Source organism: Rhincodon typus, chromosome 4, assembly GCF_021869965.1.
Source record: "Rhincodon typus isolate 14 chromosome 4, sRhiTyp1.1, whole genome shotgun sequence".
NCBI classification, from domain to species: Eukaryota; Metazoa; Chordata; class Chondrichthyes; order Orectolobiformes; family Rhincodontidae; genus Rhincodon; species Rhincodon typus.
In genome coordinates this window covers 10,853,410-10,875,706 of record NC_063335.1, presented here as the reverse complement: position 1 = coordinate 10,875,706, position 22,297 = coordinate 10,853,410, and the positions used below count along the sequence as shown (strand labels likewise).

Genomic DNA, 22,297 nt, shown 5'->3' with positions numbered 1-22,297 from the left:
GGTAACAACCACTTTGTCACAATCTGGCCAAAGGCTGATTCAAATATTTCTTTACAGCGAGGAAACAGGCCCTTCGGCCCAACAAGTTCACACTGACCCTCAGAGCATCCCACCCAGACCCATGCTCCTATAACCCACCTAATCTACACATCCCTGAACACTACGGGCAATTTAGCATGGCCAATCCACCCTAACCTGCACATCTTTGGACTGTGGGAGGAAACCCGCGCAGACACAGGGGAGAATGTGCAAACTCCACACAGTCACCTGAGGGTGGAATCGAACCCAGGTCCCTGGTGCTGTGAGGCAGCAGTGCTAACCACTCACAGAAAACAAATTGTAGGGTTTTGGAAGAAAGGTACTAGTTGAACAGCTCATGTCGAGAACTAATATAGACTTTGTGAATTGAATGGCCTCCTGAGTGCTGTGACTAATTTACAGTTCTTTAGTTCAAAGTCATGTAGGATACAGTATGTGAACTTTTTACTTGGAGCGGGGCTGAAGCCTTTCATGAATACAAAGCCCAAAATTAATTGAAGCTTATTAAGCATTGAACTAATCATTTATTGTGTAATCAACCTTTCAATATTCTGAACACACTTTGAGGCAAACTTCAAGAATTATGATGACTTCAAATATAATTTCTTTGATGAAATATACCCACAAAATTCCAAGATTTTTTATTAATAATTTCTAGTTTAATCAAGCAAATTTCCCATGCAGGGAAGTAAATATTATTATAGCTCATTTCTCCAACAAGAAAGGTATAAAAGTGAATAGAGCATCTTGATTATTTAATTTGCAAGGGCATAGGAAAACACTCTACCTAAAGGTAGAGATAACACAGTATGGAGCTGGAGGAACACAACAGGCCAGGCAGCATCAGAGGAGCAGGAAAGTTAACATTTTGGGTCGGGACCCTTTTTTCCAATTATTTCTGAGGGATCAGTCTAACCTCAGTGGTGAAAAAATTATTAGAAAGAATTCTAAGGGGCAGAATATATCTGTAAAAGTTCATAGGATCCAAGGCAAAGTAGTAAATTGGTTCCAAAATTGGCTAAGAGGCAGCAAGCAGAGAGTGATGGTGGAGAGATGTTCCTGAAAGTCCATTTTCAGTGGGGTTCTGCAGGAACTGGTACTGGAGCCTTTGCTATTTGTGGTACATATTCATGATTTGAAGTTAAACATAGGAAACATGACAGGAAGATCACAAATAACACGAAAATTGGCAGGGTTGTAAATTGTGAAGATGAAAGCTGTAAACTGCAGAAGGATATCATAGACCTGATCACCTGGGCAGACCACTGGCAAATGGAAAAATGTGAGTTATGGTACTTGGGGAGATCTAATAAGGCAAGAGATTACTCTGTGAATGGTAAAATACATGAAACTACTGAAGCTCAAAAGGATCTTGGTAAGCATATTCACAGAATCCTGATGGTAGCAGGGCAGGTAGATATAAAAAAAAGGGCATAGGTACATATAAAAAGGTACATATGAAAAAAGTGTCTTTCTATCTATGACCTTCACAATCTTAAACACCTGCATCAGATCACCTCTTAACCTTCACTATTCCAAGGAAGAAAACCCAAGCCAATCCAATCTTTCTTCATAGCTTAGACCTTCCAATCCAGGCACGGAATGCTTGGCTTTTTTTAGATGAGGCATAGAATTCAAGAGCAGGGAGGTTATGCTAGAACTATTTCAAATGGTAGTTAGGCCACATATGGAGTATTGCAATTCTAGTCAACACAGTATAAAGGTAAAGCAAAGTCACCATAGCCCTACCAGATCATAGGGCTGTTCTCTCAGAGACAGATAACTGGCAGTGGTTTAACCTCAGAGTCACCACACCTCAAGCAGGGGGAAGAGGTTGAGAAGGAAAGTCTGCCACAGTAACCACAGCTAGTGCAGGAATTAAACCCACACTGTTGGCATTGCTCTGTGTTGCAAATCACCCATCCAGCCAACTGAGCTAACTATAGGAAGGATGTGGCTCAGCTAGATAGGGGCAGAGGAGATTTGCCAGGATTGTTACCTGGGATTAAGATTATGAAGGGCATAGGAAGGATGGATAGGAAGGCACTTTTTCTATTAAAAAAGGTATTAAAAACCAGGGGACATAGATTTAAGGTAAAAAATAATGCTAAGAGGAGAGCCATGGAATTTTGTTTTCACCCAGATGGATTTGGAAGTCTGAAACTCGCTGCCTGGAAAGCTGGTTGAGTTGGAAGCTCCCCTAATATTTAAGTGGTATTCATATATTCTCTGGAGCTATAGACCAAAAGCTACAAAATGAGATTAGTGTAGTCAGATCTTTATTGACCAGAGTAGACATGATAGGCTGAATGTCTTCTTTCTGTGCTGTAAATGTCTATGGGTCAATTCAACATGCTTCTACCTGCTGTAAATGGGATGGCAGCTTCTGAATATTACACCAAGCCACAAACTTTAGCCAGGCTCTATGGGAATACTTTGAGTCAGAAATCATGGATTCAAGTAACATGTATCAGCCTTTAACACAAAGTTCAGGCTGATACTTCAAGACAATACTGATGGAGTGGCAAACTCTTGTGGGTACATTTTTTCAGATAAGATATAAAACTGAGGTCTCATCTCTCCTCTCAAATAGGTGTAAAAGATCTGATGACAATCTTCAAAGGAGAACAGAAGGGTTCCCTCCAATGTCCTGGTTATGATTTAACCCTCAACAAATATCACTAAATAAAAAGTTGTTTAGTCCTGATCACATTGCTGTAGGTGGGATATGCACAAATTAGACATTGTAATATCCACATCATAGCGGTAACTACACTTCAACTCATTGGTGGTAAAGAGGGGTATTCTGAAGTTGTGGGATATTCTGCCAATTCTGAGGAAGGGTCACTGAACCTGAAACATTAATTCTGATTCCTCTCCACAGATGCTGCCAGACCTGCTCAACTTCTGAGCTTGTTTCTGATTTCTAGCATCCGCAGTTATTTTGGTTTCTTTTGTTGGGATATTTTGAAGTTGTGAAATGTGATTTATAAATGAACATCAAACTTCCTTTCTGCTCTGATTTCACTGGCTGGAAAATAAGTACCATCTGTTTCAGGATAACCTCTTGCAATATGAATTGTGAATTACATTGCACATAAACAACCCAACTGCGAATTTGATCAAGAAATAGGTGGAGTGGGAGATGAACTATCTCCACATTCAAATTATAATTCATTATTCACCCATCCTTACTTTGGGTCTTAAACACTGTTTTCTCCAAGCCTAACATTAAGTTAACATTATGATTGATTTCAATTTACAGCATGTAATTTAAACTCTGTTCTAAATCCTAATCCGGGATTATATCTGTGCTACTTGTGTAGCCCTGAATGTTTATCGTAGTAATTCCCCAAAGCATGGAGCTGTGTTCTGCAAACTGAATAATCAAGTTGCTTTGGTAATTTTCAACTGTTCTTGCCACAAATCTCAAGCAAAACTTTTTTTTCAGAAAATGAAATCGTTGGAACCAGTTTAATACTTGATTTACCACAAAGAAATGTTACTGGATTTAATCATAAATAATTGCTACAATATCTTGGAATTCTGTAAATGCTCATTGTGGATTTTAATTTTAAAAATTATGTGCAAGCCATCATAATTCTTACAGCTTGTTTCCAAGTGTGTTCAGGATGTTAAAAAGGTTAGTTGCTCAATAAGTGCACAACGGGATAGACAAGTAATTTTCTCTTAGCTTTGTGTTGGTTGGAGTGCAGAGTTCTCAATATTATTCTCTATTCTTTAATGGGATGTGGACATTTGTTGTTCATCCCTAACTGACACTAGCTTTATATTCCAGATTTATTGACTAAATTTAAATTCCAATAGCTGCCAAAGTGGGATTTGAACTCATGTTACCAGAGTATTATCCTAAATCTATGGATTACCACAAGGCCACTGTTTCCTAATGTTATAATATGGGAGGCCAGAAGGCCTGCCAGTATTTCATACAATGTACCCACAACCTGTCTGTGATTAGACTTCATATTAAATTGCTTCCTATTACAAAATGCAATGACATTTTCAGCTGATTGGAAACACCAGAACGCAGTTCAAGTTGCATTAAAGTATTTTAACTTACCCGCTTTTTTTCCCCGAAAGAGCGTAAGGGTAAAGAGTAGGCTATAATAAATGCCATCAGAAGCAGATAGTCTATTTTTCGGGTTGGAGCTAACTTAAGACTCTGCAACCCAGCCACTCTCAGCCAGGCCATCAATGAGGATAGAAATATGTCTTGGACGTTGGGGGGAAATTGGTGAGATAGGGTGTACTGTAACTAGTAGCTGAATTCCAGTTTGATTGAAGTCAGTGGAATTTAATATACTTCACATAAAGCCCCAGTTTGTGCCATAGGGATAAATTCCTATCTCCTCATCTTTGAGTCAACTCATACAATGTGTGTCAAGAAAAGGGTTAGAAATCTCTAAATGGCGTGTAGCAAAATTAACCTTTACTGTCGAGAATTCGTCAACGTAAGAATTCGAGAGTCCAAGGATGTGCAGGCTAGGTGGATTAGCCATGGGAAATGCAGGGTTACAGGGATTGTGTGGGATGCTCCTCAGAGGGTCAGTGTATACTTGATCGGCCGAGTGGCCTGTTTTCACACTGTAAGGATTCTACGATTCTTTAAAAATTCATCCCCTAAGCGAACATTATTTTAAAAATACACACCTACCAAACTTTCGCGAATGAATGAACTTTATAGGCTTATTTAGCAAGATATCGTTGTTGTTCGTTAGTTAACGTGCTGCTTTTCGAGATGAGCATTCCCAGTGGCTCACAATGGCACTCGGTTTGGTTCCCTTTTGGAATTCCTTATGGAAATGGATAGGAGGGCAGCAGACATGTTCTTAAATATTCCTGTGTTCTCATTTTCTGGACATTAGGGAATAATAAACTGTGATAATGTTTACAATGCACTTTCCTACTCCCACACTCCGCCCCCATCTATATTTCACTGGTCCTTTTCATTCGTAACTTTGCCTCTTAATCTATCGTTTACTTGTTTTTTATTCATTTTTACGAGTCTGATTCAGTTCTTAAATACCCCACCAAGAGTTCAAGAATAACGAGCAGCACATGCTGTAACAAATTGGCTACAGAAAATCTCAGCGGGCTTTTGTATAGCTCTGCGGTGCATTGAAATAATCATTTGCTCTTTTTTCATCAGGACTGTGCACAGTTCGACGGGGGGACTGGGAGCCAATTAAACCATCTGGAAGGTGGAGAGGATGTAGCAAAACACAAGACGGCAACTGCGATTATTTATTTTCGTATATCTGGATCCTTGGAAAGCAGCCTTTAATTGGACGACAGTGATCAATTACTATTGGTTAATATGATGTGGACTTAAGCTGATCTTTTATAGTTGGACAGCTGGGTTTCCTCTGACTCCTCACTCTGAGGTCGAAAGAGAAGCGATCAGAGCTGCCTGAAGACACGTTAGATCTAGTTTAGAACGTAGCTTCTCAAATTCCAGGAGACCGCAACGTTAGCATTCTGCTGGTTTTCTATCTAGTCAGAATACAGCAACGTGAAATTTTTAATTCTATACTCTATTTTGCTTTCTGCAATCGCCGAATGACAGTTGCTGTTTGTGTACAGACAAATAAAATGACCCAGTAGGCAAAAATAGCGGGGTGGCACAGGTGTCTCAGCACTGAGAGAGGGGATCCCTCAAGCATGGTCACATTTGCAGGCTACCCTTGGAAATCAGAAGGTTTGCAGATGTCGGAGGTCCCATGTAACAGCGGCCGAGCCTACAGTGATTTTAACAAGATTCGATGTAAAGTGCACAATAACTTATTTCTGCTTCAGGTGATGCTCATTCCTTTAAAAAAAAATCCCACCGCTGCCAATTACAGGGGCGGCACGGTGCCCCACAGCGTCAGGGCTCCGGGTTCGATACCAGCCTTGGGCGACTGGAGTTTGCACATTCTCCCCGCGTCCTCGTGGGCTTCCTCCCACAGTCCAAAGATGTGCAGGTTGGGAGGACTGGCCATGCTAAATTGCTCACAGTGTCCAGGGATATGCAGGCTGGGTGGGTTAGCCATGGCAGCTGAAGGATTACAGGGGTGGAGTAGGGGGATGGGCCTGGGCGGGATGCTTTTGGGAAGTTCGCTGTGGACTCGATGGGCCAAATGGCCTGCTTCCACGCTGTAGGGATTCTATTCTCTCTCACGTTGCTGCCCATATTCAAATAAGATTTGCACAACCAACTTTATCTAGAATACTGTTCATAATGCTCATGTCCATAAGAAATATTATTCATAATGGCATAATTTCCAGTAGCATTTATGACAAACAGCCTTAAATGGATAAGTAACATCAATTCCACGAAAATAAATGGCACTGCAACATTCTGTGTAAAAATGGACGCGCTGTGAAACGGACAGAAACTTCATTCGGTTTATAGAACAGTCTGTGGGTCTGAATCGTTTCCCGTGAACATCAGCTCCCACCCCCACTGCGGGCCAGGATATATCAGTGACCGTTCACACACACACACACACACTGAACCGCTCAGTTCATCATTTGTCAGCCACATCCGCTTTCAATGCCCTTGGAATTGATTAAGTTGGGAACTGAAGGTCATTCAAAGTGAGTAACTCGCTCGGATAATATCATCGTGTAACAATGTGTGGCCAGTGTTTTCACAGCTCCGTCTCACCAAGGTCCTGTTCAAAACTCTACACCACATCTGGATTTACTCTGCCTTCCCTTCCTCATGGTGTCCGGTTTCACTCTTCCTAATCAGCATTCACTTTTCTAACATCAAGGAAGAGCTGCATTTTATCAATTAAATTCATACCTTGATATCCTGTCAATATTTTTGATTAATTTTCTTAAATCGCCTCATTCAAAGCAATATTTAACTCGATGGAAAAAAAAAGTTGATCTGGTATTATTTTCATTTATTAATGAATCTGAATAATATTTCATGGCCATTGGGTGGAAGGAAGCTTATCTAAACATGCAAGACATCACAAACTATCAAACCAGCAAAACTCGACCACACAAGAAGAAACTCCAGTGAAAGCACAGGGTTAAAAAGGGGCCTACCGTACCAGCTCTCCCATAACAACCATTGTCCTTCATAAACATTGAAGAAAATCGGTCTTTGTTGTGCCTACTGCATTACAGCTATTTGGAGACCAGTTCACTCCAGTTATCAGTTGCGGGCACTGGTTCAAATCTCGCACATTCTGTGCTTATTTTGTTCGATGTCGTTTGTTTCTCTGGCTTTACCTCAATGTAGATGAGTTAATCGTATCAGCGAGCTTTAAATACAATAGCGGCACTAGTTGCATGACCTTCAGACTAGCCCGCTGCTGCAAACTCCCACGTTCATGACTTAAGCGAAGTTTTAACATCCAAGAACCCAGTGTCCAAAATCCGACACTTCGTTTTATGAAGAGGATTTCATAAACGTTTAGCACATAACAATACTGCAATTATAAATGGCGCAGTATTTTACGGTTCCCGTTTCTCTTTCTTACAAAAAAAATCAGAACAGGACTAATCGTGTAAATTAATATATTTTAAATAACTATCGGTGTTTTGGAGTAATTTCCTGATGCGCACTTCAAATTAATCTTGGTTGCATTTTGTTTAGAACTCCGGTTTGCACATCTTTCAAGGTAAACAACTTTATTCTTGTAAACGGAATGCATCAAGTCTCAGCACAATCCTTGTTTCTTCTGGCTTCCTTATTGTACAGCTGGCTGGATAGCTAGTTGGCATATACAGGAGGCCGGGCTGCCCCTTTGACAAGCCTGAAATTATCAATAAATTTAGGTCATTTCCAATAAGACCAGTTGTGCCTGACGTGGTTATCAAATCTGAAATCTGACCACAGGAACCCCAGATGCATCCCTTTGTTTGATGGGCAGATGTTACTAACGAGGAGGAAATGCTTAATCCTAACACTACTGAAGAGTGAAAATATGGCTTTGCATTTTTACCTCCTACTTTGAATTTTGTTAAAGTTATATTTCTTTTTCTCACACCGACTCATGAACCTGAACTGGATAATCCAGACATATCAATAAGATTGTTTGGGTGTTAATTAAATTAATAATTATTAGTCTTCAAACATAATTCAGGCCATTAAATATTGTTGATATTGTAATTAACCATTGGTGATTTAGGTTTAGTTATTGTATTTGATAAAATGGGGTAGGCTATTGCTTTCAACATAGATGCAGGATAGAAGCTGTGTATATGACCCATTGTTGCCTCTCTGAAAGAGCTATATACTTACTTCCACAGCCCAGCCACAATGCTTCTTTCGAATCTGCATCCAGGCCATTTTTAGTCGGGTTCATGTCTTCACCACCAATTTCAGCAGTGCTTTCAAGATCCAAATGATCTTTGCACAAAACATTTCAAACCTCTCCCTAGTTCTTCAGATAATGTTCTTAAAATTGATGTTCCCCTCATTGTCCATGTGACAACTGGTAGAAAGTTTTTAAAACCTAAAGAACTGCAGATGCTCAAAACAAAAATTGCTGGGAAAGCTCAGCAGGTCTGGCAGCATCTGCAGATGCTTCACAGATGCTGCCAAACTAGCTGAGATTTTCCAGCAATTTCTATTTTTGTTCGTGGTGGAATGTTTTCCATGACTTATTTTAGTAAATATCAAAACCACTTATAATTTTCAAAAACTTAATTAAATATCCTTTTGTACTGTTTTAGAGATAAAGATTCCCTAATCTTTCCTGATATGTAAAACCTCTCATCCTTGTCATAATCTCAGAGAGAAAACAGTGTTCATATTTCAGAATGGTTTTTGAAGAAGGGTAACTGGACTGGAAATGTTTTTTTTCTCTCCACAGGTACTCCCAGACTTGCCAAGTTTCTCCAGCAATTTTTAAACCTTCTCTCTACCTGTTTCTGCACTTATCTTGCTTAATTGAAGTTTAATGACAGTTTTTTTTTCATTTTTACTTAATCGTATTTATTCACATGATTAGAATCTGCAGGAAGGGAGTTGCAGTTACAGAAATAAACATGGAGATTAGTTCCCGCTATTATTACTTGGAAAATAACTGAATTCATGAATAGGGACAATATGGTGACTATCATAGCAAGAAAGCCATCTAGACTCAAAATGTTAGCTTGCTCCCTCTCCCGGGATGCTGCCTGATCTGCTGTGATTTCCAGCATTTTTGGTTTTCAGTACAGATTCCAGCATCTGCAGTAATTTGCTCTGACAGTTTCAATTCAATTCAATACAGCACAGGAACAGGCCCTTCAGCCCATCAAGCCTGCACTGATTCCTACTCCTTACTTAGTCCTGCTACTTATTCCCCATGCACGGTTTCTATCCCTCTGTTAGCCTCCCATCCATGTGTCTATCAAGACATGTCTTAAACATTGCTAACATGTCTGTTTCCCTACTTCCACTGGCAGTGCATTCAAGGTACCCACTACACTCTGTGTGAAAAAATTTACCTGCACTTTACCTCTCAAATTTTCCCCTCTCACCTTGAACCTGTGCCCTCTTATAGTTGACCTTTCCACCCTGGGATAAGGCTTCTGACTATCCACCCTATCTATGCCTCTCATAAGTTTGTAGAGGTCTATAAGGCTATGAGAGGAATAGATAGTTTGGATAGTCAGAGACTTAAAATATTTATAATTGCAATATGCCTTTAACATTAGAGTGTGACCAGCAGGATCTGATTGAGCGCCTTTATGTTTGAATAATACTATATTGACCATTCAAAGTCCCACTCCTCTTAAAAATCCTTATCATTGCTGTGACCTCTTAAATCCATTCCAACCTTGCCCAAAACTCCATGCCTGAATCCCTCCAATCAGGTTTCAATCCTTCTCGAAACAGTATTCAGCGAAGTTATTAATAAAATCCCATGTGACTCTGACAAAGGTAAATGTTCCCTAGTTCCTGTCTCTCTTCTATCATTCTACTATGGAGCCTGTCAAGTCCCCCCAGGATTTTTATAAGTTTCAATAGGATCACCCCTCATTCTTCTAAACTCTAATGAGTATTGACCCAATCTGTCTAACTCTTCCTTGTAAGATAACACCCCTCATCCCAGGAATCAGTTGAATGAAGCTTTTCTGAACTGATTCTTAGTGCATTAAGCTCTTTCTTTAAAAGCTAGACCAAAACTGTACATGATATTCTAGATATGGTTTCACTAATACAACATACAATGCAGGGTTAAAAACTACCTGTAAAAAGTACATATTATATAGAGAATGAGTTTGATGGTAGCAGTTAACTTATTGTCTAGAACTCTGTTGTTGACAGAGTTTTCAATTCAGAAAGACTTTCTGAATATTTCGGTGGAAGAGTTCAAAATGTTTGTTGGAGGCGGGGGATATTTCAAGCTGTTTCTTTTTGGAAATTGATGGCCAGACAGGATGATTTGGCAGAATTACAATGCAATGTTGTGCTTACCCAAAAAATAATCATATTTCACCATGATGACCAAAAGAAATGTTCAGTGATCTTCATGACAAGTCATTAAAATATCCAAATGTTCAATTAAAATTGTATTAAACATAAATAAAATATTAACTGTAACAATAAGACTAAGAATTATTCAGACAAATTACTAAGACTGTTCTATTTGTTCATATGATATGAATTTTGTATTAAGTATCTTAAAAATGTGGAATATTTTATGAATTTGATATTAAAACAGTTTTAAAGTCATATGAACTGTTAAAATCCCTGTTTCATCATTGTGCATTATAATAGGCATTTTTTTGAAGCAAATAAATTAACGTGCTTCAAATTCAGATATTCAGATATGAACATTTTTTGCACACTTCACAAAGTATGATTTTAAACAATCCTAAATATAGCAGCTTATGTGCAATTTCTTTGAGAATATTTAATTAAACTTCGAAATATTTAATTAAACAAATATTATTAAACAAAGATTTACTTTTGGTATTGAATACAACAGAAATTTAACACTGATAATTGGGAAGTTTATTACGTTAGATATTAAAGTGCAAGAGTTTCAAGGCTAATCAATATCTAAGCAAACATTTTGTAACTTAAAGCTCCACAGAATGAGAGCATCCAGCTCAGTATGAAATCAACATAACATTTACTTTGCATTATCAAGTAGTTACAAATGTTTTCCTATAATCAGAATTAAGAAAACCAGAGGGAAATATCAAATCTCATTTTGTCTAGTAAGAGATTATTCACATCTGTCCTCTGAGTAAAACAGACTTATTTGGAGTCGTCTTGTTTCACTAGGCCTCCTCTTGATACAAAAACAGGAATTACTTAATTACTGACAAGCATAAAGGGTAAGCCAAGTTGTCAGTTCAGTCTCTCAGTTTGTGCCTGACATGCTCTGGTAAATAATGTTGTAAACCTCTAACTGCATGTTTCCTTCCTGTCTGCATGTGTCAATGTAACTTTAAACATATTCAAAATTATAACTAATTTTGCCTTAAAGCACATCTGAAACTTAATATTGAACATTTTGTATGAGGCTAACGAGACAGACTGGGGACTGTTAAATGATCTTATACTGCATTAAGCATTTATTTTAATTTCAGCCCTAAACTACTTTCCTGTTACATTATTTTATTAATGCTCAACAATTCCTGCCTTACATAACCAGGCTGGTCAGCACTAACAGTGTTCACATCTAAGCATTTGGCTGCAGTCATGATTGTGTGATTGGGCATAAGTTAATTAAAATGATTGCCTTGAGAACATTGTACCATAGATGTTTACTCAATCCAAATCAGATGCAGTTCTTTCCAATATAAACTGTTTAGAAGAGTGGTGGTGACAACAAGGAGAACAGGATGTTTGGCATGAACTAGCACAATATACCTTGACCTTTGGAACCCAGCAACAAAGAACCAGTAATGGTCAGGAACAGGACTGAGAACAGAACCTGTTTGTGAATGGATATTGGACAGATTCAAATTTTGGTACTGTTTCAGAAGACCATTTATTCGATGATAGTCTCTTATTTTAATACCATAGGAAAATTTGTGTTGGTTGTTCAATGAAGGCATTCAATGCTTAACCACCTTAGCCTCTGACTAATGTTTCATAAATGGATGTTTTAAAACTACTTTGCCAGCATACAATACCATCTTTGGCTCAAACAGGAATAGTGACTCCTTTCTCACATGCATTAACAATCTAGTCATTGTCTTCCACTATGAAAATTAAATCACAATAATATTTGGCTGTCAGACATTTTTAATGGTAACATAACTGTTCTTTCACATCAATTGAAGGAATATCACAAGTCCAGTAGTGTAAATGTATGATAATATGACCATTGATTCAGTGTTGTCAATTGTTTGAATAGCTCTGTGAGTAATTACCCTACATAGTATGACACTGAATCATACAGAATCTCAGACGTGTGGAATTTAAACAAGATGAATCTTGGATATCTATAACTGACCAGAACAAGAAAAAGCGAGCAGCATCATTTGAGGACTCTCTGCTGATCAGTGGCACTTGACTATGTACACTCACCAAGGCTGAACAACTCATATTTAGGCTTACACAAGATGAGTAGTCACAGGAACAGGATCACAAAGGACTGACTATAAAAGCAAGGAAGTTATTTTATATCTTTGTAAAACATTGTTTAAGCCTCAGCTAAAATACTGCGATCAATTCAGTACTCCACGCCTTAGGGAGGATATCAGAGAAAGTGCTGAAGATTTATTATACTCTCACCAGGGATGTGGGACTTCAGACATTGGAGCCTCATGTAACTGAAGCTGTTTGTTCTACAGCAGAGAAGGTTAACATGAGGTTTAACAGAGGTGTTGTAAATGATGGAAGTTTTTGATAGCGTAAAACAAGGTTGAATGGTTCCTAGTGGCAGAATGGTCAATAACTGGAAGAAACAGATTTAAAGATGATTGGAAAAACAACCGAAGGCAAGGTGAGGAGAATTCTTTACAAAAAAACCAAAAGAACTGTGGATGCTGTAAATCAGAAACAAAAACAGAAATTGCTGGAAAATCTCAGCAGGTCTGACAGCATCTGTGGAGAGAAATTAGAGTTAATGTTTTGGGTCGGTTCACTCGAACTGAAACGTTAACTTTGATTTCTCTCCACAGCTGCTGCCAGACCGGCTGAGCTTTTCCAGTAATTTGTGTTTTTTGTTCGTGAGGAGAATTCTTTTCTGTGTTATGAGCTGGAATACAAATGTGCTGTTGGAAGCAGATTAAATGATAATGTTCAGAAGGAAGTTGGATAAATATTTGAAGGGGGGGAAAGAACAGGATTACTGTGAAGAAATTTGAGACAATAAATAGAGAGCTGTTTCAAGAACTCACACAGGCACAAATACTGGGCAGTCTCCCTTCCACATGTTATTATCCTATAATTCTATGACTAGTAGCAGCTGTGGAACTATACCTAACAAGAAGTCACAAAAGGAAAAGGAGAAATTTGGGAGAAAAATTGTCTTCTTCAAGTTTTCATGCTTAGAACTGCTGTGTCAGATATTTTAAATTGCACTTAAACTCTTGGGAAATGATGGCAAGCTAAGGGAACAGTAATCTTTCATTGCCAGTTTGGGGCCATGATGTCCCCCTATGCCCACATATCTTTTGTTGGAAATGGTCATTTTCGGGCACTTACGTGGCATGAATAATACTTGCTACTTGTCAGCCTAAATATGGATATTGTCCAGGTCTTGCTATATTTACACATATGCATCATTAATATCTGAGGACTTTTAAGTGGTGCTAAACGTTCTGTAATTATTAGTGAACATCTGTGCTTCTGATCTCATGATGGAGACAAAGCCATCGTTGAAGCAGCTGAAGACGGTCGGGTCTTGGACACTACTCTGAGGGACTCTTGTACAGATGACCTAGAGCCGAGATGATTGACCTGCAACCACAACCATCTTCGTTTGCATTAGGTATGATTCCAAACTGAAGAGAGTTTTCCTGCTCCGATTGATTCTAGTTTTGCTAGTACTCCTTCATGCACACTTGTTCATATGTGGTCTTGATGTCAAGGGCAATCACTCTCAGTCCTTTGTCCATGATTTGAACCAAGGCTGTAACGAGATCAGGAACTGAGTGGCTCTGTCAGAATTCAAGCTAAATTTCAGTGAACAGTTTATTACTAAGCAAACGTTGCTTGATATTTTTTAATCAACCTTTTCAGAAATGTTAGAACATTTAACTGGGCAGGTAGAAGTTGAATCCAGTCCTTCTTACGCACTGCCAATATCATTCATCCATGTGCTAGCACTGTTATATAGTCTTTGATAGTATTGTTGATGAGCCCATCATCACTTTACTGACGATTGAATGTAGGCTAATAGTATGGTAACTGACGGGTTGGATTTCTCAGGCATTTTGTGTTCAGCTCATTAACAAGTGCTGCTTGATTAGCACTCATGTTAAAATATAACCAGCTGGTGTCCAGAACTGGTAACAAGGTGGTATGAAGATGGTGGTGCACAAAAGAAGACATGATGGCTGGGATGAGCTAAGAAAATTCTTACCAAAAATGCTTCAATGAGTACACACCCAGCCAAGTCAAAACATGAACAGATGGGCCGATGGGCCGAGTGGTGGCAGACAGAGTTTAATTTAGATAAATGTGAGGTGCTGCATTTTGGAAAGGTAAATCAGGGCAGGACTTATACACTTAATGCTAATGTCCTGGGGAGTGTTGCTGAACAAAGAGACCTTGGAGTGCAGGTTCATAGTTCCTTGAACGTAGTGTCGCAGCTAGATAGGATAGTGAAGAAGGTATTTGGTATGCTTGCCTTTATTGAACAGTGCATTGAGTATAGAAGTTGGGAGGTCATGTTGCAGCTGTTCAGGACAGTGGTTAGGTCACTTTTGGAATACTGCGTGCAATTCTGGTCTCCCTGCTATAGGAAGGATGTTGTGAAACTTGAAAGGATCCAGAAAAGATTTATAAGGATGTTGCCAGGTTTGGAAGGTTTGAACTACAGGAAGAGGCTGAATAGGCTGGGGCTGTATTCCCTGGAGCATTAGAGGATGAGAGGTGACCTTATAGAGGTTTATAAAACCATGAGGGGTATAGATAGGGTGAATAGCCAAGGTCTTTTCCCCAGGGTAGCAGCATCCAAAACTAGAGGGGTGTAGGTTTAAAGTGAGAGAGGAAAGATTTAGAAGGGAAGTAATGGGCAACTTTTTCACGCAAATGGTGGTGCATGTATGGAATGATCTGCCAGAGGAAGTGGAGGAGACCAGTACAATTACAATATTTAAAAGGCATCTGAATGGGCACCTGAATAGGAAGCGTTTGGAGGGATTTGGGCCAAATGCTGGCAAATAGGACTAGCATTGACAAGTTATACCAAAGGGATTGTTTCCATGCTGCATATCTGTATGACTCTGCGACTCTATGTAATTAATACGGTGGCTCACACACAGACAACTTGCCTACAGAAACTGGACAACAGCAACCCAGAGGGAGAGGGGTTGGTTGTGTATGGATGGTGTTCATCCTGCTTGAGGATAGAATGGATCACATCCAGACACACAATATGCTAGGAGCAGGGTATAACCACATAGCATGGCCAAGCTATGTTCATATAGGAGAATGCATTGGCAGAGTGACCACCCAGTAACCAGCTTTTGTTCCCCTTTTGGTTTAGTGGTGACCATAAAGGGACTCTAAAATGTTAAAAAAAATGATTAAATCGAATCTGTGGTGAGAAGATCTCCCAGAGCTAGAGAAGGGATAGTCAATGTGTCAGTACCACCAGCTGGTCACCTTCTGGCACCGAAACATTTCACTTTGTAAACAGGTAGTCAGGAGGTAATGCTAACCCACATTCCTAATCAACCCTTACCAGAGTTGCACATCAAGGACAGGACAGTCTCCAGTGCACAAGTGGCCTGGTGGAAACTCTCATTGCACAGCACCACCCTAAAGATCAAGGTGCTGCTATAGTCTTGGCTTTCAGACAAGCTCAGATAGTTAGGGGAGCTCCACATCTGCATTGTAGATGGGCTCTAGGTGACTGACAGGGTTTCCAGGCAGGAATACATCCCAAAGGAAGAGACATTTGTATGGCTGGCTGTAGTCTTGTAGAACTAGATAACAGAGGTTGGATTATGGGATCTTTGACTTCTTCTGAAGCATTGTTTTCATTCATTTATAGGAAGCAGATCAAGTCTGTAGCTTGGTGGCCCAGCATTCGCCAGGATGTTGACCCTGAAGGAGGGGTGCATTTGGTTAATCTGGATGCAGACAATCTGTAAGTAAAAGCTGATGCAGGAGTCCGCATATAAATAATGACAAATAAAGGCAGTCTGGCTAACAGCATATCAAAAAGTGATGGTGCCATGAGCTGTAGGTAGATTTGATTGGGTATCCTTTGAGACTGTGACCTAGATAATGATACAGAGGCAGGGTTCCAAAAGAAAATGATCCTTAGATTTGAAAATAAATTCATAGAAAAGGCAACCAAAAGGGGAAATTCCGACAAAAAATGGTTTTTAAAAAATGTAAATGGGAAATATTGGCATCAAGATGGAGGCTACAACTGTAGGATCAAGGGTCACTTTAGACAAAAAAAAACCCTTTCATGTCAAAGGAGGAGTGAAATCCAAACATGCAGGGGTAATTCATCACAGTATCCTCCTGAGAGGACATGGTAAAGAGACTATCAGCTCTAGAAAGGAGCAATGCACCAATGTGTGACCAGAAGCAATGCTGGCAGCTTTGGCAGCTGCCACCAGGCCAATTGCCTGTGTCCTGACAGGTACTGCAAGCATAGACAACCATGTGCAAACATTTGGGTGGAGGGGAAGGAAGGGAGATACTTGATAGATATGGAAGCTTCCCAAACTGTTGTCTCCTGACCCCTGACTTCCCATGGTCCAGTGGAAGTTCTTACAGTTTCCTGCAGATGACTCAGCATCTGGAGTTGAGTCCAACCCCTTAGACGACCAGGTCAGTTCTCTGATCACTAAATGGACCTGTAGCCTGGCCAGATACAGGATGGGGAGCTCAGGGAGTAGGCAAGTTGCTCTGTCACCAAATAGCAATAGATATGGGGAATTATTGTCTGTGTGTGGAGTGGTACCAGGGGAAGACCAGGGCTGTGACTTCCAGGCAAGAAACCGAGAAAGGAGACCCATCACCTTATTGAGATTGTATTAATTTGACTCCCCAGTACAGCATACCCCCTTCTGAATGTGAAGATTTAATTAGGGAACAGAAGACTTTGTTTGCCACCCATTATCATGTTTACAGTAGGGTGGCTGGTACAGAGGGACAGGAAGATGGAGAGGCCATGGTGCTACCTCAGAAACAATACACCTCACCAAAAGAGGCAGAGGATGACTTGGAGGAAACTGTGGGATCCCTAGTGGAACAGAGAGTTTTCCAACCAATACCCAAACAAATCAATTCCCCCATTCGACCCATAAAACCTGATGGCTCATGGATAGTGGCAGTCAAATACTGTGTCTTGACTAAGATCATCCCTACCTGTGCCACCACAGTTGCTAGCTGCTTTCCTGGTCAATGTCCAGATTTTTACTATTTCAGACATTTCCAATGGATTCTGGTCCATCCCGGTAAGGAAGGAAGACCATTACAGATGTGATTACACCTTTAGGGGTTAGCAGTGTTGCTGGAAATGTTTGCCCAGGGCCTTCACAGTAGCTACTCCATTTTCTACTAGTGTACAATTCTCTGAAAGGAATTTGATGTCGAGTCATCTCATCCGATAATGTGGGATGGCTTGTTCCTCTTCTCCAAGACTAAAGTGGAGCAATAGGAACTTCTGGCAGAACTGCTGGTATTGTTAAGAGAGGCAGGTTTTAAAATAAAGCCCAAAAGGCGCAGAAAGAAGTCCAAATTCTAGGTTTAACCATCTGACCAAGAGAGTGGGCGATAGATCATGGAAGATGAGAATTGGTACCAGCTATTTGATCAGTTCTGTGCTTTCTGGAGACCGAGAGAGCTTATTGAGTATTTTGGTGGGAGGTCAGTGCCATTGTTAAGTTTTCTTAACAAGGGAATAGAAGGCCCGCTGTCCTGCAAAGTATTTTACAGGCAGTGTCTGCACTAGCTGTGGTGAACCCTAGTTGGTAATTCACTCTGTGGAAGTTGCTGCAAGTGATACCAGCCTAAACACAGTCCTGGCAGAGGAGGTATTTGGCCTCTAACAGCCAGCAACACAAGCATAGTGGGTCCACTCAGAGCTAGAGAAGGAATAGTCAATGTGTGAGTGCCACCTGCTGGGCACCAAAACATTTCACTTTGTACAGGCACACACCACATATGCTAACACACGCCACACCCCCACTCAACCCTTACCAGAGTTGTGCATCAAGGACAGGATAGTCTCCAGTGCACGAGTGGCCTGGTGGAAACTCTCATTGCACAGCACGACCCTAAAGATCAAGGTGCTGCTTTGGTCTTGGCTTTCAGACAAGCTCAGATAGTTAGGGGAGCTCCACATTTGCATAGTAGGTGGGATCTAGGTGACTGACATTGTTTCCAGGCAGGAATACATCCCAAAGGAAGAGACATTTAAGTGGGCGGCTGTAGTCTTGTAGAACTAGATAACAGAGGTTGGATTATGGGATCTTTGACTTCCTCTGAAGCATTGTTTTCACTCTCTATGCTTGTATTGCTGGCTGTTAGAGGCCAAATACCTCTTCTGTCAGGACTGTGCTTAGGCTGGTATCACTTGTACATTCATAGGAAACGGATCAAGTCTGTGCCTTGTTGGCCCAGCATTTGCCAGGTTGTTGACAGTCACTGTAAAGCATGTCTCAGGCAGTGAATAATCCTGAAACTTCCCCAGGTTTCCATGGGTCAGAACAGGGATGGAGGGTCCCAAGCAGTGTCGCCAGATAGACTCCATTAGATCCTTATCTAACACAAAGAGAAGTAACAAATTCTGTCTTATTCTGGTGGACAAGTTGGTCAAGTGAATGGAAGCTTTTCCCTGTGAGGTAGCCACTGCATTGTGCATAGCCAAGGCTTTAGTAAAGGAGGTATTTTCTCATTGGAGAAAATTTGAGGAATCAAATTAGAGGAGCCACTTTACATGATGGGCAATGCAGTCTACTATAAAGCTGTTAGGTATTAAAAGTAAATGGTGCATTGTGCATAAACCCCAACCTTTAGGAATTTTTGGAACATTTGAACTGTACTCTCAGAAATGCTATGTACAAAGATCTCCTTGCTCAGGACCTTTAGTGGTTGCGGTCCTTCAATGGATAGGTATCCAAGGTGTAAAATCAAAAGGGACAGGTTTTCTCATAAGATGGTCACTGGGCATCACACAGAAATGCCAATGTACATGCTGGTGCCCATACTCAGGGTCAAAGTTAGATAAGTAACCAAAGTAAATTGTGGCTGCGCTGTGGTAGACACTGCATTCTCTAAATCTAAACCTGCAACGACAATAGGTCACAGTCATCAAAGTATGCTTGAATTTGTAATAAAAATAAAAATACTGGAGAAACTCAGCAGGTCTGCAGTTAACTTCTGTTAGTGACTCTTCTTTGGGACTTCCATCACATTGATTTTATTTCAGATTTCCTGCATCTGCAGTACTTATACTTTTATTTGTTTGAACTTGGAGCCACTCAAACCCCAGGAATGAGGTGTGGAAGATCAAGACATGATCTAAAATTCGCAATAGAACTAGAGAATTTGAATGACTATACAAGAATGTATGCTCTATAGCAGACATGGCAAGCCCTATAGTGTGAGCAGTCCAGCTGTACAGCCAGTTAAGTGGCTTCACATACGTCAAATAAAGCTTCACCAGCTGGCAAATACAGGACCAAACCAGTATTAGCAGGGTTGCCTCTGGGCAACTCTGAGACCTCATCATGTAGGATGATTGGGCATCATCACTGACTTTCCTGTAAATGATATTCCAGACAATGATAAAGGAGTTTGGAACACTGTTTTCATAGCAGCCCAAGACACCAAAATCAAGGCATCTTGGGGAGCATCACCCCCATGACAGAGAACATCAACTCTATTCCCGACAAGGGGGTAACAGGGTTAGGAAACATTGATGGGATCCTAATTTAATTAAGTTCAACTGCACACGGCCACAATGTATCTCTGATCAAATCTGCTCGAAGGACAGCTTTTCACTTTATTTTGTTTTCCAGAACCATGAAGACACTGTTAAGGGGGATGATCCTGAGACTCCTGACCAACAACTTATACCTGGATAAGGCCTTAGTGCTTCAATATATTAAAAATGATAAGGAGAATGCAGAGCCGGTCATTAATCATACCAATCCCACTTAAAAACCTTGGGTTGAGACAAGGGTAAACAGTGGGAATCAACAGTGGAGAGTGGCAAATTGGTGGGGCATAAGAAGGGAGATTATGTTGGGGAGCTCACAGGAAATAAAATGCACTTTCTACTTGAAACGGTTTGGGAAGTTCACAAAAGGGAAAGATGTTAATTATTTGTGAACCATCTGAAAAGACAATGTGGAAGAATAATAGTCTGGTTTATAAGGAGAATAGGAAGCAGATGGGTGCAAATAGAAGATTCCCTGGAATCCAAATACTTCTATTATTTAGTTGGAGTCCCAAAGCCTCAGTGGTGGAAGGAGCATCATGAGGAAGGTGTGTGTGTGTGTGTGTGTGTGTGTGAGAGAGAGAGCGTGAGTGTGTGCAGGAGGTAAGGCTCAGCACAGGCCCCAGCTTCATTTAGGATGGCATGAAAATGGGATCTTTTAGAGGAGTGGAGCCAGGGGATGTGTACCCATTGAGTATTGCATGGTTCTACCTTGGTAAGGAAGAAACATTAATCCTTCTTGTTCCTATTTTAGCCTTGAGGGCTCACTCACTGTGCTAACAAAATCGGAAGTCATCCAAAGGCTGCCCTCACCAGGATCAAAGACCAGGCTGGTTGTTATTCCTACATAAATAGTACTACTCTATCACAATGCTTATTGTGAAATAGTGTCAGTAATGATTCATTTAGCAAATATGAGGATAGCCGCATGGTGTAAACATAAAATATATGATTTCCAGAATTGAGTGCTGCAGCAAGTATGGAAGAGATTCTTGGAAGGAACCAGCTCCGCAATAGATCATGTTGTTATTGCTCATTTGCAAGATGTAGTGGGGTGCTTGGACGGACACAGCCATTGCATAAATTAAATACTAAGAGAGGATAAAAATGCCTCTTTGGAAGCCACTGAAAATTATGTATGAACAACATATGGTTCCTGGTTGATGAAGCTGGCATGTGAAAATCTCCAAAAGATTGTGGAAGGGAGATTGTCCTCCAGAGTTACTGATGGCCATCTAACAGCCATATCTCCTTGTCAACTTATCAGCTGTATCTGAAAAATCAGAGGACTGGTGCAGATCTCCCTTCTGGTCTCCCTGCTAGTCCTTGAGTTCTGATATACGGTCACCGGACCCGAAACGTTAACTCTGATTTTTTCCTTCACAGATGCTGCCAGACCTGCTGAGCTTTTCCAGCAACTTCTGTTTTTGTTCCTGATTTACAGCATCCGCAGTTCTTTCGGTTTTTATTAAGATTTATGAGGACGTTGCCAAAGTTGGAGTGTTTGAGCTATAGGGAGAGATTGTCCAGGCTGGGGCTATTTTCCTTGGAGCATCGGAGGCTGAGGGAATGACCTTATAGAAGTTTATCAAATCATGAGAGGCATAGATAGGGTGGATAGTCACAGTCTTTTCCCCAGGGTAGGGAAGTCCAAAACTAGAGGGCATAAGTTGAAGATGAGAGGGGTAAGATTTAAAAGGTACCTAAGAGGTGATTTGTTAATGCAGAGGGTGGTGCGAGTTTGGAATGAACTGCTAAAGGAGATGGTGGAGGCTGGTACAATTACAATATTTAAAAGGCATCTGGATGGATACTTGAATACTTGGATACTTAGGGGCGGCACGGTGGCACAGTGGTTAGTACTGCTGCCTCACAGCACCAGGGACCCAGGCTCGATTCTAGCCTCGGGTGTCTGTCTGTGTGGAGTTTGCACATTCTCCCCATGTCTGCGTGGGTTTGCTCCGGTTTCCTCCCACAGTCCAAAGGTGTGCAGGTTAGGTGGATTGGCCATGCTAAATTGCCCATAGTGTTCAGGGATGTGTAGCTTAGGTGGGTTATAGGGGGATGGGCCTGGGTGGGATGCACTGAGGTTCGGTGTGGACTTAGTTGGGCCAAAGGGCCTGTTTCCACACTGTAGGGATTCTATTATTCTAGGGATTCTATGATTCTATGAATAGGAAGGGTTTAGAGGGATATGGGCCAATTGC

At 40.6% G+C, this 22,297-nt stretch overlaps 2 protein-coding genes across 2 annotated transcripts in view; one reads left to right on the top strand and one right to left on the bottom strand.

Annotated features, from left to right (window-relative positions):
* Window positions 1-6,018, top strand: part of LOC109934864 (CCN family member 3-like) — a 133,709-nt gene extending 127,691 nt beyond the window's left edge. The window contains exon 6 of the mRNA XM_048595808.1: window positions 5,210-6,018. The gene's annotated coding sequence lies outside the window, so the exon portion shown is untranslated. The remainder of the gene's footprint in view (window positions 1-5,209) is intronic.
* The window catches only part of enpp2 (ectonucleotide pyrophosphatase/phosphodiesterase 2), a 105,398-nt gene extending 98,107 nt beyond the window's left edge, over window positions 1-7,291 (bottom strand). Inside the window, exon 1 of the mRNA XM_048595807.1 lies at window positions 7,107-7,291. Coding sequence (XP_048451764.1) covers window positions 7,107-7,127 — 21 coding nt within the window. The 5' untranslated portion in view covers window positions 7,128-7,291. The remainder of the gene's footprint in view (window positions 1-7,106) is intronic.
* Window positions 7,292-22,297: the final 15,006 nt, after the last annotated feature.